This window comes from Scardinius erythrophthalmus, assembly GCF_964197995.2.
Source record: "Scardinius erythrophthalmus genome assembly, chromosome: 13".
NCBI classification, from domain to species: domain Eukaryota; kingdom Metazoa; phylum Chordata; class Actinopteri; order Cypriniformes; family Leuciscidae; genus Scardinius; species Scardinius erythrophthalmus.
This window is the reverse complement of record NC_138233.1, coordinates 4,730,993-4,746,483: the sequence shown is the minus strand read 5'-3', so window position 1 is coordinate 4,746,483 and position 15,491 is coordinate 4,730,993. Positions and strand designations below refer to the sequence as shown.

General features: G+C 38.0%; 1 protein-coding gene across 2 annotated transcripts in view; it reads right to left on the bottom strand.

Moving 5' to 3' along the window:
* The window catches only part of kcnip1a (Kv channel interacting protein 1 a), a 27,906-nt gene extending 18,417 nt beyond the window's left edge, over positions 1-9,489 (bottom strand). Inside the window, exon 1 of one of the 2 annotated variants that reach the window (XM_081383179.1) lies at positions 9,217-9,489. In XM_081383179.1, coding sequence (XP_081239305.1) covers positions 9,217-9,274 — 58 coding nt within the window. In that variant the 5' untranslated portion in view covers positions 9,275-9,489. The remainder of the gene's footprint in view (positions 1-9,216) is intronic. The other variant, XM_081383178.1, reaches the window with a different exon arrangement.
* Between the last annotated feature and the right edge of the window lie 6,002 nt (positions 9,490-15,491).

The window sequence follows — 15,491 nt, the reverse complement described above, 5'->3', positions numbered from 1 at the left end:
TCTTGGAGTCTCTCGCAATAATATAATATCGTGAGTTCAGTATCGTGATATGTATCGAATAATGACATAAGGGTATCGTTAAATCCCTAATATTTATTGTTTGTCTACTACTTGTTACTGTTGTTTCATGAAGGAACCGTTTAATTTTTATTCATTACCATGCGATGTGCTAAAAATGACAATAAAGCTGACTGTTTCATTTAAAACAATAGACGTGCATCCAGACACATCAAGAGTATCAAAATAACTCTCTCTGACACTCAGCAACACAGAAAGAGCGTCTGCTGCAGTTCTCCATCAGTGTCTAAAGCACACGCACTAGCGGAGGAAGAGAGAGAGAGGAGGATAAAACGCAAAAACACGAGCGCTCGACCAGACTTTGATATCTAGAGATTACGGTGGCCTGTAGAGATGCGCACAAGAACGAATGACGGTGAATGATCGTTTACTATGCACAATATTTACTCAAGATTTCACTAAAATGATCCACTTTCAGGCTGTGAAGATCAAGTGGAAATAGATAATGCTGATAATCTCAGATTATCCAAGAACAAGCAGAATTAATCAGCCCATCTGATATATGCAAAGACTTTCTTACAATGTTTATAACAGAGACTGAATGTTCCAGAAGGGTGATTCAACAAACAACAAGAAACTGAGAGAGAGCGAATGAATGGTGTGTGTGTGTGTGTGTGTGTGTGTGTGTGTGTGTGTGTGTGTGTGTGTGTGTGTGTGTGTGTGTGTGTGTGTGTGTGTGTGTGTGTGTGTGTGTGTGTGTGTGTTGGGGGGGTTATAAAGACGTAACTGCAGGCAGTGTGGGTGAATTCAAGACATCTGAAATATTCACTAGAGGAAAACCCACAGCCACAGGTCTACAAAACACACACACACACACACACACACACACACACACACACACACACACACAAAAAAACAGAACAATCTCTAAAACTATATATTACATTTTTATACTAAATATTTTAGAATAGTTTCATATTGCCATAAGGTTGATCCAAATTTTGTAAATCTTTGGTAGTCTAGCTATCACCAGACCAAGCTCAATCTTTTAAGACTGAACATCAGTCTGGGGAGTCCGCTCTGTATTTTCTACGGCACAAGAGGCGAGATCAACGGGCAGAGTTCAAATGACTCTAGTCAGTACGCAAGTGGATAGTCCTTCAACCAATCAGACCAGCGATCCGGGTGACGTACTTTGCAGAGCGACGCGAAAACTCCAGGCAGGAAACGTGTAACCAAACGTGTTGATCAGCGGTTTGCAGAAGCAGCGATGGAATTGAGCGATTTTTGCAGGTTGTGCAAAAAAAACATGAAAGTTATCGGTATTTACACCCACTCGAGCGATTAGGTTGCTAAAAAGAAGCCATTGAGCATCGTCGAGAGGTTAAAAGGAATTGGACAGGGGTGCGTTTCCCGAACAACGACGTAACTCGCTGCTTAACTACCATAGTACGATGCATCGTTGAAGAAATCTACTCTCTAGTCACGACTGTTTCCCGAAACCGTATTGTCACAAAGTGGTCGTTCAACCACGTTAGTTTATGACGTCATGCACGTGGTGGAGTAATAACTTCTTTTAATGAATCTGTTTGAGATCGAATTAACGCTAGATGTTTCGCTATAAATTACAGACATGGCATCTGAGGACTATTTCTCATTTTTCTCAGTTATTTTGCTTGATTTCCAGATTCAATCATAGACTCATACTTACATAGTAGAGCACGTTCGCACATGCGCACTCTTCAAAAACAGTGCTTTAAATCTCTTGACAAACTAAAAGACGTAAATTACATGTATTCTAAATAAAAGACACAGGTGGTACTGAATGTCAGCTTGTTTATTTTGCTCAAGATAAGGATTTATTTAGTCCACAGGTCATGCAAACTAGAGACTATGCTTCTAACCACAGGTGGAGAGCTGTTGTTCAAACTACACAACTTCGCGATGCTGTTTGCGAATGTTCGTGAATGTTCGTTAGAACGATGGTTTCGGGAAACACTGACTCGTTGAACTATGCTGATAACGATGGAACTTGCAAACATAGTTGGCTAACGATGCTTTTGGGAAACGTACCCCAGGGGTGCGTTTCCCGAAAGCATCGTTGGCCAACTATGGTCGCAAGTTCATCGCAATGTCCATTGAACTCTATTGGTAACGACGGAACTTGCGAACATAGTTGGCTAACGATGCTTTTGGGAAACGCGCCCCAGAGCCGTTATTGGATTGTATTAAACCCGCCAATAGCGGGCCAGGTGGATAAGCCAGTTTGTGATTGGTTCCCGCAAATTTGTAAAGGAAGCAGCAGAGATAAATGTACAGGTTTCCAGTCTGAGCTGCGGGGCGAAATCAAATCGCCGGCTGATCAGTCTAGCTCTTTGGTAATTTTTTTTACTTCATTGGAATTGTACGAAACTTGGTAAAGGTTTGGTACTTGCTGTGTGAACACAAAAAATCATGAACATGCTTCTAAAAAGTTAATTGTTCCTGAAAAAGAAGTGTCACGTGTTGTTCGCAGTCAAAAAAATGAGCGCATTAGAAATGAATGGGAGACGAATTTCATCTAGTGGAAGCGTTTGGTACTGCAGCCAAACTAAATCTGACTGAAAGCTCATTTTTTGAGATAACAACCTCAGATTTGGACTGGAGCACAACTTGTTTAGTTTTATGGCTTTGATTTTCCTCATGGTTTTAGAGTAAAATGTGTTTTGAAACATATTTCATAGTATTTCTGTGCATTTTTCATAACAATAAATGTAAAATTCTATAACCTTTTTTAAGTTCACTTTTTTTTCCAGCAATAATCTGAAGTGTTTTCTTTAAAACAAGAGCAAATTCAAGTCTGTGCTCCAAAGCACTTAAAGATTTGAAAAGTTGGAAATGGAAATTTAATTTTCAGGTCTATGCTCAAAAAGTACAACTGCATAAACATAATTTAGCACCATCAAATACAAAATATTAAATAAAAAACAATACAGAACTAAAATATGGTACATTAATTTAATTGAAATTAAAAATAAAAAAAATCTGTCCATTTTGACAGCCACATGAGCAACCGTAGGGTGAAGTGATCTTACTGTGAAGACATGTTAATCAATTTATACATATATTCAATCAAAAGTGATCAGCTATTCTGAAGAAGCTTCTGTCAGATCAATATCTCACTCTCTGCCTACCGTCTGAGCCGATCACGGCACACATCAATCACATCTAATGATTTCAATTCTGCACATACTGCTGCGGTTTAATCTTTTCCCGTCCTGAATTTAATCTACAAACTACATCTCAAAATTATTCATTGCCATCATGGGATCCAACAAAATTAATTAGTTTTCATAAAGCAAACAGTGAAAGGGTGATTAATTTCACACTTATTGTGTATAAGCTGTTCTGTTCACGGCGCCTACAAAATTATTTAAATACAGCATGAAAAAATAATTTAGCAAAATCATTAAAAGCAAAATTGCTTTCTGCCTCATTTCAAACTGATACGCTCCATCACAAATCATGTATCATCTATAATCCTGAGTTTCCCTGCTTATAATAACAACTTTGTTTGGTCATTCATGTCTTGTGATTGTGATACGTCTCACTCCACTTGAAGGACACGTTATCCCAGCAAAATTGTGTAAAGTCATACAATTTTTAAGAGCAATATCCTCTCATTTTTGTCTGCGATACACATCAGATGGTCCATTACCAGTTGTGTTGGAGTGGAACTAAACAGGAAGTGACATCACAGCATTCTCATTTGGTAAACAGAGTCAGATCCAAACCTGAAGCTCAAGAACAAAGATCCCAGACTCATTCATTTACAGGCCTAGACTGAAGATTTCACGCAAATGAACAAGAACAAGAGTACGAGAATGAAAGAGTGAGAACTTAATAGGGCGTATCGAGTTTAATTTATGGATCAGTGTCACTGATCTATATATAATGTCATTATATAGATCAGTGATCACTGTACAGTTGATTTCATATTCCTCATGCTTTTCCCCATTTTACTCATTTTTACTGCACTGAAGCAGCATATTATTAACAAAATCAATGTGTGACTTAAGCTCATACGATCAAATTTTGATTTGATTGTTTGTTTTTTAATGCCATGCCAACTTCTTTGGCTGTTTTCATGGTGAAAACTATACTTGAGTAATAGTAATATTTAAAAAAAAATTGTAATTAATTTAGTAAAGAGCACCTCAGTCGTCGAATATTATACTAAATGAAATAAGAAAACCGTACTTCCTACAACATCTTTACTCGCTGATAAAGGCTTGGCTCATGAACCGTCAGAAACGTGAACAATTTTCATTAATTTACTGCATTCAATTGAAAATATGAGTACTCGTTTTAATCTGCTGCTAACTTTTTCATGTCTAATGCCTGCTATCAAAGGTCTTTCCTTTCTCTTGTTTTTTTTTTTATTTTGTCTGTACTTATATCTGTAAATTTTAATGTTTTTAACTTAAACGTCTGGACTAAGGGTGGGTGATATGCCAGTAGACTCGATTAACCGATAAAGATTTTGAACTTTTGTCTCTATCCTGGTTACTCCTAAACAGTGTCCTAACCAGACGCGATGCGATAAGTTTCCAGCAAAAATAATTTGTCTGTCCACACTAGACGCGGCGCGACTGCAAGATACGTCAAAATCAATCAAAACCCACAGCCAATAAGAACAGCGTGTGGGCGGAGTCAGCCAATCAGAACAGCGTGTGGGCGGAGTCAGCCAATCAGAACAGTGTGTGGGCGGAGTCAGCCAATCAGAACAGTGCATGGGCGGAGTCAGCCAATCAGAACAGCGTCTCGCAGCACCAGAGAGTAATTTGACGACACTCGCAAGAAAATGGATAAGTGCTTCATAATCAAATTCACAAATATTACACCATTTAAACATTATTCAAATACATAGGTTGAGTTACTAAAACCATCTTTGTCAAAGAATACACTTGTTTGTTCACAGTTTGAACGTTCTTTTTTCCATTTGTTTAATTTCAAGATCTGAGGTGAATTATCCATTGCTGCTTTTACAGCAACAAAGCTGGAGCAATAAATGATATTCAAAGTCACATTACACAAGCTTGGAAATCCAGACCTAAATCTGAAAGATTAATGGTCTGGCGTCGACTAATGAAACTCGGCCAGCTCGAGGGGCGGCACCAAGCATGCATTTGAAAATCTCACTGCACGCAATTGGATAACACTACGACCAATCACAACAAGCCCCATACGCTTAGCTACCAGCGGAGCTAACTGGTAGATTAGACTCTTGCCGTATCCGGTCAGCAAAACAGCAAAAACGCCCTTCTTGCAAAGGAAGGATTCGAGCGCCGTCTTCTGTTCCTCTTTTAGAGAAAAAGCCAAGTCTAACTCGTTCATTGTAGCGGCCAAAGCCGTTTCAAACAACTGGTGTTCATCCAGAGCCATCTTGCAATGTTTACTAATGACTTTGACGTCACAGCGCTGTCGTCATCGGTTTAGCTCACCTCTGGCCCGCCTATATCAGATAACCCGATGTGATTGGTGCAGCTCGGATACAAGGGCATATTTAATGAGCATCATTACTCGACACCAGAGTAAACTCGCTAAGCAAATTCAACTTGTGCTCTCGAGAGAACTTTTGGATTTCCAAGGTAACATTACACGCTTTTAACATTAAATAAAGCACATACACAGTACCTGGGATTATCATTGCCACATTTTGTGTTTGTTGTTCCAGCGCGACGTTGCAGAAAAATAGAAACCGTTTCTAAAATAGAATTGTCGTGGCTGGTTAGGACAAAAACTCTGATTGACGTGGAAAAGAGCCTTTTATCGCGCATCGCGTGTAGTTATGACACGGTATTACTTGACGTTGCTGTGCGGTCACAAAAGCTTTACATGCGTTTTGAAGCATTGCGGTTTAAAAACAAGTGATTTTATACCATTAAGGGTGTTTTCACATATGAAAGTCCGCACCGAGGTCCGAACCAAAGTTCATGTTTTGATATTTTGCATACATTCGGATAGTTTTGGTTTGGTTTAACATTGCAATTATAAGAGCGCACTAAAGAACTTTACATTATGTACTCGCGTCCTGTCGTCATCATCTATATGGGCTGCATCTTGACATTGATTGGTTTGTAAACGGACGTGCCTCTGACGTCAGCGTGTTGTCAATTCGGCGGGTAACTTTGACAAGAATGAATGAACAGACGCATATCGTTGCCACTATACTTTATTATTAAGGCATTACTCCCTGCAGCGCCAGCTATACTCGAGGCTAGTTCACATTCGCCAAATGAACGTCCTCGTTGTGCGAACATTTTATCGTCGCCAGCAGGACGCAGGACAAATATGTGTGTGTGTGTGTGTGTGTGTACGCACGCAGGGTGTGAATCAGCTGGTACAAAACGCTGTGGGCAGGACTGACAGATCTGCACATAAATATTCCTCTTCAGTTGTTTAGGCTATGCGGGAACCACCGGCACTTTCTGTAAAAGGTCTGAAAGTCCGAACCATACAGAAAATGCTTTCACACTAGAAACGAACCAAACCTTTGCTCAGTTTGATCCGGACCGAGACTACCTCTTTTCGTCTGACCAAATTTCGCCTGTTTGGTCCGGACCGTGAAAGGGCCCTTAAATGCAATAAGCAGCGAAAGAGAACTCATTTTGCTAAGTGCGTGCACTGTTTCTGAGAGACTCTTTCTGAACGCTGTCTGAGAGACGAGCTCAAGTGAAGCCGCTGCTCATAGAGCGTGCGAGTACTTAACTGAGCGCTTTTTGTCGCGTAATTGGGCTTGAACGAGCTTATACACATACTTGCATGTCAAAATGCCCGTCTTTGCGTGTATTCTCGTAAACACACTCATCTATGTCTTAAGTGAATGTAAACAGTTGAGAGAGAAAATGCATGTGTATCAGTATATTGGATCTGTGCATAAAGTGACAGCAGCCTAACAAACCTGCAGGAGTCGGTTTCATTAATGTTAATCAAACAACAAAAGAGAGAAAATCTCTCTCTGCTCTTGACTGAATTACTTTTGCTAATTTTTATAACACAGTGAAGATCATACAGTGTTTTTTATACATATGATTACTTTATATAATTTATGTGGTAGCCTATTTCTTATATCTAGTGCTTAAAGTTTTTCAGGTAGCTCTATTTCATTTGTGTCTTTGTTGTATTGTAGTTCTTTGTCCTATTTCTTGTAATTAGTCTCTTAGTTACTTTAATTGATTGTTCAATGTTCTTATTAAGGATATTTCAAAACCCATTTTTCCTAAAAGATCTAAAACTAAATATGGATCATGATCAAAAACCTTTTCAAGGGTATAATTAAGGGCTGCACAATATATCGGAATTATCGAAATAATTTAACTTATTTTAACTTGACCGTAGCGCTAGCATTGGCAAATAATGGAAAAAGTAGAGAAGTGGAATGGAAAAACGTGTTCTGTGTGAACATGTAAGCCGCCTTCCGAAGCTTATAAGTATATGTATAATACATACTGTATAAGTTACAAGTATATAAATATGGCTAAATACACACACAATTGTCAAAACAACCGTCTTGGTGAGTATTGACGTAAACAGTCAGTAATGTCATGAGTGGAGTACAGAGTTGAGAAAGCTCTGCAGCTCTTAAAGTGACAGCAGCCTAATAAACCTGCTTAGATCTGTGTGCTTATTAATGTTAATAAAACAAAAATAGGCTAAATCACTCACTGCTCTTGACTGACTAACTTTTGTAGCTTTAATAAGAATCAGTATTTAATTCATATCCATATTTTTACATTTGATTATTCAGTTTCTGTTGTTAAATAAAGCTAATGTAGGCCTACCTGAAACCCTGAACCCCGTGGTTTGCACTGATGTTAAAATAACACTTCTTATGCTAGAGTAAAACACTGATGTTCACTTTCAGAAGGTGTAGGGATGCTTTCTCGTCACAAAACGAATGTGAAACATGGATGTTGGAACACATGTCATTTTCAGTTTTTAAATATATGTACATATAGTTTACATTTATTTTACACACTTAAAGCAATATCGGATCGCATATCGAATATAACATTATTTAACGCACGTTTCTTCAAAATTGCGCAGCCCTAATATCATATTAAAACTATTTTCAATCAGCTTTAGAAAATCTGAAAGGAATAGCTCACTTAAAAATGAAAATTCTGTCATCATTTACTCTCCCTCAAGTTGTGAATTTCTTTCGATATTTTGAAGAATGTCTGTAACCAAACAGTTGATTGGACCCCATTGACTTCCATAGTATTTTCTTCCTACATTGGAAGTCAATGGAGCAACTGTTTGGATAGCCACATCATAATATCTTAAGATATTATAATAAGAAAGAAATTCATACAGGTTTGGAACAACAACTTGAGGGTGAGTAGCCTAAACGATGACAGCATTTTAGTTTTTAAGTGAACTATTCCTTTAATGTGTATCTTCCGCTCAGATCACTGTGTTTGGGTGAACACTGAAGACAGCCAAAACAACAGGTGCTGATGTCTCTCTCTCTCTCTCTCTCTCTCTCTATTAATAGTCAGTCCGAGAACTGTCTTGCATGTTCTCGGACATGAGCGATGGGTCGGGACCCTTCAGACGTGCACACAAAAACACATCAATTTGCCGTCGCCCCGTTACCATGACAACAGTGCTTCCAAGGTAACAGGCGGGAACGGAGCGGGTGTGCGAGTAGAGTTTCAAACACATATGCATACATGACCCGACATCAAAACACACACACACACACGCGCGCGCACACGCATCATCAGGCACGCTTGCTTGCCATACGGCAAGCTGTTACCTCGCTCCACATTAAAAACACTACGCAGCTTCATGAATCATGAGTCACGTAATGCGTGCGTGTTTCGGCGTTTACTTTATTAAAGAGCAGAATCACTGGCGTCAGTCAAACGGCACTTGTTGCACAGCCCAGAGAGGATGTGTGTGAGTCATCTAATTACTGAAAACACACACACACACACACACACACACGCATGCAACTCAAGGATGCACATACATACAAACACACACATGCATGCATGCTATTCGGGGATGCACATACAAAAACACACATTCAGGCGTGTTATTCAAGGATGCACGCGCAGTTTGAGGCTGGTATATGTGAAGTTCTCGGTCTACCTGTCTGTGTGCGTGCGAGACAGACAGACAGACGGACAGAGTGAGTTCTCGTCTTACCTCTTGATGGTCGTCGCTGTCTCGTCTGTAAGCTCAATGTACCGACAACCGCCCCCATGTTGTAACAGTCGTAAGTGCGTGTGTGTGTGTCCGTCACGTGCGTTTTGATCAGTCGTTCGCTGTGTTTCTCTGTCCAAGCATCATTCCGTCTCCTCTGAATCTAATCTATCGCTCCTGCCTCAAACTGCTCCTCTCTGCCTCGGTTCACCCCTCCCTCCACAAACCCTCGTTCTCGCTCTCTCTCGCTCCTTCTCACATACGCACTTGTTCATCTTTACTCTCCATCTCACCAAAACATGTCTGGATCATTTTGTTTTTACCCCCTACATTTATGTGTGCGTAAGAAATGATATTTTGAATGAAAAAAATAACTTATGTGCTAATGTGCGTGTGTGTGTTATAATTATATTTCTAATTTTAAAATAATATATATTTATACATAATGGTAGAAATTTCTGATGGCTTAAACTCATGAATTACAATAAAGATGAATCAATATTGAAAACTATGAAATAAAGAAATGTCTGGGTACATTTTTGCCCCCTAAAATGAACCATAAATTAAACTCTTTAGGACAATTAAGATTTTTTTTTTTTTTTTACATTTTAATGACAATTGTAAATAAAAATAAATAAATGTTTGCTATAATTATGTTTCTAGTTTTAAAAATAATTAAATGTTTTTATTGTAATTTAAAAATATATATATTTGTACATAATGGAAGAAATTTCTGAAGACATCAACTCATGAATTACAATAATGTGAATCAATATTGAAAATTACAAAATAAAAAAAACTTAAGTCAATGCACACAAAAAAATCTTTTGGACCAACTCGCATCAAGTCAGATTTAAAAGGTCGACAACATTGACATGCTGCCTTGAATCATTCTTTAAGCCAAAAATCGAAGACAGCATTGCATAAATCCTTAATGCGCCATCCCAGAATGCACTGCAACATTGATGAAAAGTTTCACTGGTGGACAACCTGAGAGAAATATACTGTACATTTTTGTTCAATACCAAAAAGTACCCAAAAATAGGTGCGAGTGACGTCTTCTGTTGCTGCCTAACATGCTTTATACGTAGACAGTTAAAGCGTAAAGAGATAAAGTGCATGTTTTCTGATCAGTCGTGAGGAAACATCTGCCAAGAACATCAATGTAAGAGCGCCTAAAACACCCTCCTGCTGATTCATTAGCATTCCAATGACTTGAAATCACACCGTCGTTAATTATTAATGAACAGTCATGATATGAATCATCATAAAATGAAACCACAGGATTAATTAAGATTAGAAGCGTGTAACATGTAAGGTCTTCTTCAGATAAAAGGTCTGAACCCAAGCAGGGTGGTGATGTGTTCAAAACACTGTCATATCAATGCATACGGTTTCATAAACTCTTATGAAATATGCAGTATATAGTGCACAGTATGCAGTGACCTTAGACGTATGTTTCCTACAACTCACTCTTAATAATGAAGGTTCTTCATTGGCATCGATGGTTTCTTTCCATCACAGAATCTCTTCATTCCACAAAAGGTTCTTTATAGTGGAAAAAGATTTTTTATATTATTAAAATGTTCTTCACACTAGACCTGTCGCAATAATATATTGACTTATCACACAATATATATGCACAATAATATTTGGTGACAGTATATCGCCGATTATGTTTATATGATAAAACATCGAAAATGCATTGCCATTTTACATATTGCATTGTCATTTTTCATATTATGAAAAATGACAATGCAATATGTAAAATGGCAATGCATTTCTGTATTTAAATTTACATTTAGATTGTATGCATTTTCAATTTGCACATTGAATTTTGCTACATTCATTGTGGGACATTTAAGCGTAAATGAGCGTAAATGCAATTAACATTTAAATGATCATTTTGCATGTTAAAACATCTAATAATTTCTGTAATACATTTGAATTTATTTTGAAACTTATAAAGCGTTAAAATATGTATTCAATTTACATATTAAAACTATGAAATGGCAAATGTGAATTATATAATACTTTCATTTTGCACCAAACGTTGCACAAATGAAATGGAAAATGGATTGCCATTTTACAATCTGCATTGTCATTTTGCATATTAAATTTCAAATTGAATATTGCTACCCATATGCTTCCATAGATATCAACATCACAGCAGAACATGGGGCACACTAAAAATGGTTTTATCAGCCGATATGGTTAAGTAGGGTTTTCGTTTTTCAGCAATAGTGTGAACTCTTACTTTACTGAGAAAAGAAACAAAGAAAAATATGTACATGCAAAATCTTCATAAATGCCTTTTGTGCATTTGTAAAAAAAATTTTTTCGTTACTTTTTTTCAGAAAGTGTTTATTTACTAATTATTCAAGTTTTTTTTAGTTAGGATATATATATTTTTTTACTCCTACTTTCCAAGATCTAAATAATTAAAAGGTTGTTGTCATTTGAAAGTGTGTATTGGGCTACTTGCATTATTATGCTGTTGTATTATGATAATATATTCAGTGGCACACTGTAAAACCTAACACTGAAAGTCACTAAACGAAATGAGTACATTTAACTTAATTAAAAAAAAAGTTAACTCAAAAACTGCAATACATTAAGTAGAACTTGAACTGAATAAGTTATGAATAACCTATTTGTTTCTTTAGCTCTAAATTAATGGAATGAACTTAAAATATTCAAGTTACATATACTCAAAATGATTGACTGAACCAACACTAAATTATGAGTGAATATGACTCAATATATGTAAGTTCAAAATACTCATATATATTTGTTTTTAAACTTAAATGGTTTGAAGCAATCAGTTTCCTCGATCAGTTTGAGTTGAGTTAACTTATTGGGTTTTACAGTGCATAAAATGGCATAAAATGGCAATAATATCGTTTATCGCAACTATTTTTGGGACAATATATTGCACAACAAAAAGTAGTTATTGTGACAGGCTTACTTCACACTAATACAATTAATTTTTCTTTTCATAACTGAAAGGTTCTTAAGGGAACAAAAAATGGTTCTTGAGGCATCACTGGGAAAACTCCTACTGGAACTTTATTTTTAAGAGTGAATAAGATTGAACTCACTTGAGACGAGCTCAAGAGTCATCGCTCAAGAGACTTGCACAATTATGAGATATGATTCCAGTGGATCATTTATGTAAGGGATAATACAGTAAAATAAGCCCTGATAAGGTGATCCACTAAGCATGAAGAGGTTTATCTTAATGTTATGATTGCATATGATCCCACACTGATACTTGGTTGCACCGACTTGTTCTGCCCAGTTGGGTTTGTGTTGATGAGACATGGATCAAGAGGCTGACAAAAACTGCGACATTTTGCACCTTTTATGACAAACACAAGCAGCAAGGATCTGGCAATTAGAGAAAAGCAAAGCCCTGTTTACACTTGGGGCTGGTTGCATAAACATAGCTATTATGTTAAGACAGTGTCTAAAGTTGTAGTGTGACCCACTATCAGTTAGTCTGGGGCAGCCAGTCTTACTTTTCGGTATCAAATTAGGGTAATCTACATTTTTATGTAACCGACTAAAAACAAGCTATGAACAGTCTTAAAGAAAAAAAATTGATGTCTAACTCGTAAGACTAGTCTTAGCAGTTTATGCAACCGGCCCCTGGTATTAAAATGTGCTTTGGTCGATCGGATCACAAGTGGACGGCACTAAATACAGGTGTAAACGGGGTCTAAACGCACTCGACCGGTGTTTGTAACAGTAGTGTAAACGCTCATGTGGTCGAACAGCCTGATTTCACAGTCGGTAAAGATTTTAAAACTCCTGTAGTCTGAGTCTGGCTTAAGAGACGAAATCTCCCACGACATTTAGGAGATTTCATGTTTCGCTTAGTCCCTTTGTATTGGATTTGCTGTTTTCCATGTTCGTGGACTAAGTATATGTGAACTGTATGTTTACACGGCTTTTTTCTTTTAATTGCAACGTTCCAATCGACATACACTTAGGCCCCTTTCACACAGAGATTCCGGAAAATACATGGATAATGTGTCCTGGGATCGTTTGATTTTGGTTCATTCAAGGGATAGTTCGGCCAAAAATGATATTAAACCCATGATTTACTCACCCTCAAGCCGTTCGAGATGCATATGTCAATCATTTTTCAGACGAACACATTTTCAGTTATTTTAGAAAATGTCTTAGATCTTTCAGTGGTTATAATGTGAAGTTATGGGGTCCACTCCTTCAAGTCCCAAAAATGTGCATGCATCCTTCACAAAAGTAATCCATCCGGCTCCAGGGGGATAAACGAAGGCCTTCTGAGGGTAATCCGTGCGGTTTTGTCGTAAAAATATACATATTTTAAAACTTTATAAATGAAAATAACTGGCTTCCGGCAACGGTCGACGCGCGCTCACGGCAGATGGATGCCGACGTAGGACGTAGCGTTTGATTTAGCTATACTTCGTTCTACGTCACGGCGAATCCTACGCTACGTCCTACGTCATACGCCAGCATCCATCTCCCGTGAACGCGCGTCGACCGTTGCCGGAAGCCAGTTATTTTCATTTATAAAGTTTTAAATATGTATATTTTTACGACAAAACCACACGGACCCCATATGGACCCCATAACTTGACATTATAACCACTGAAAGATCTAAGACAATTTCTAAAATAACTGAAAATGTGTTCGTCTGAAAAATTATTGACATATGCATCTCGAACGGCTTGATGGGGAGTAAATCATGGGTTTAATATCATTTTTGGCCGAACTATCCCTTTCACACTGCCAGAATCTGTGAGTGCGTTCACACACATCTCGTAAAGATCCCGTAAGGACACGTGACGTCAGGATGCGACGTGTAATAGACCTTTCTCACAATAACCGGAAATACGTAATCGTTGTGGAAGCGGAGTTCCTGTCAAGCGTCAACACACCAGAAAAACATAAACCCGGGCAAGTTTAAAATGGATCAAAGAGTCTACACAACTTCATTAACGGATTTGCCAAATATTACATTTGCTGATGTGACGACTCGTAGAGGAAAACTCCGTCACCAAAAAGAAAAAACGAAATAAAGGGTAAAAAAAATTTGGGTCTATATCTCCACAGCGTCTAAGTTTGCTTATTTCTCTCTGGAGAAACCACGCTCGTGCATTTTGTTCTGATTCGATCATAAACTAGTGCACTGCCGTTCCACTAAGCTGACGAACTATCTCAGCTTCAGCGTCATCACTACGACACACCCCTTACGGCACTGGTCCTGGCTTTTGTTCACACGGGGCGCGTGAATATTAATGAAAATTAATATTCATTAAAAAATAAATAAAATAATTTAGATGCAATATTTTAATTTAAGGAAAAAGAAAGAATCTGGTGTCATACGAGAAACATGAAATCTGTTGTCTGGAATAAAAAGGCACATAATAAGCCTATTTAATAATTAAAAACGTCATAAAGATCTAAATAATGTGGACTGTAAGAATGTTAATAACTGAGATGGATGGATGTACACGAGGTTTCGCGTGTTCCTCCAACAACTGAGAGATGAAAAGGTGGATCCTTTCCGAATTTCATGAATCAGAATGAAATACTTCCACAGCGGAAAAAAATAAGTTTGATTAGAAAAAGAGTGGCATTGCTTCAGGACGGTCACCAGAGACAGAATAACGTTGAGACATGAGGGCTGAGACGCCCATCTCCCGTCTCTCTCTTTCTCTCCTCAACAGAAACAGAAGAAATGCGGTTTTCTCCAGACATCATACGAGTGTTTGATGTTTTACACCCGGCAGTGTTTCAATAAAGATTGGAAATGGAAGATGAGGCGACAGAGCGAGAGAGAGAGAGAGAGCGAGAGAGAGAGAGCGAGAGAGAGAGAGAGAAAGAGAGAGCGAGAGAGAGAGAGCGAGAGAGAGAGAGAAAGAGAAAGAGAGCGAGAGACAGACGGCCTCAATAACATACTGTCGTCCCTGTGGAAGGGAATTGGCTATAGAGTTTTATTACAAGGTCGCTGACAGAAGGGATGAGAAAGACAGAACATGTTTTGATCGAATAGTTGTTGCCGCCTGTTTCTACACAATGATGTCAGTCAAACAGAGTGAAGAAAACATGAATATAAATGATGCTGCTCACTCCAGTGTGTCATGAAGGCAATATAAACCATAGCAAATATTTACAGCCTTCAAATTATCTCATGGTTTTGATCTGCGAGACTTCAAGGAACGACGTGAGGATGAATAAATGATGACAGATTTTTCATTTTTATGTGAACGAGGTTACACTTTATT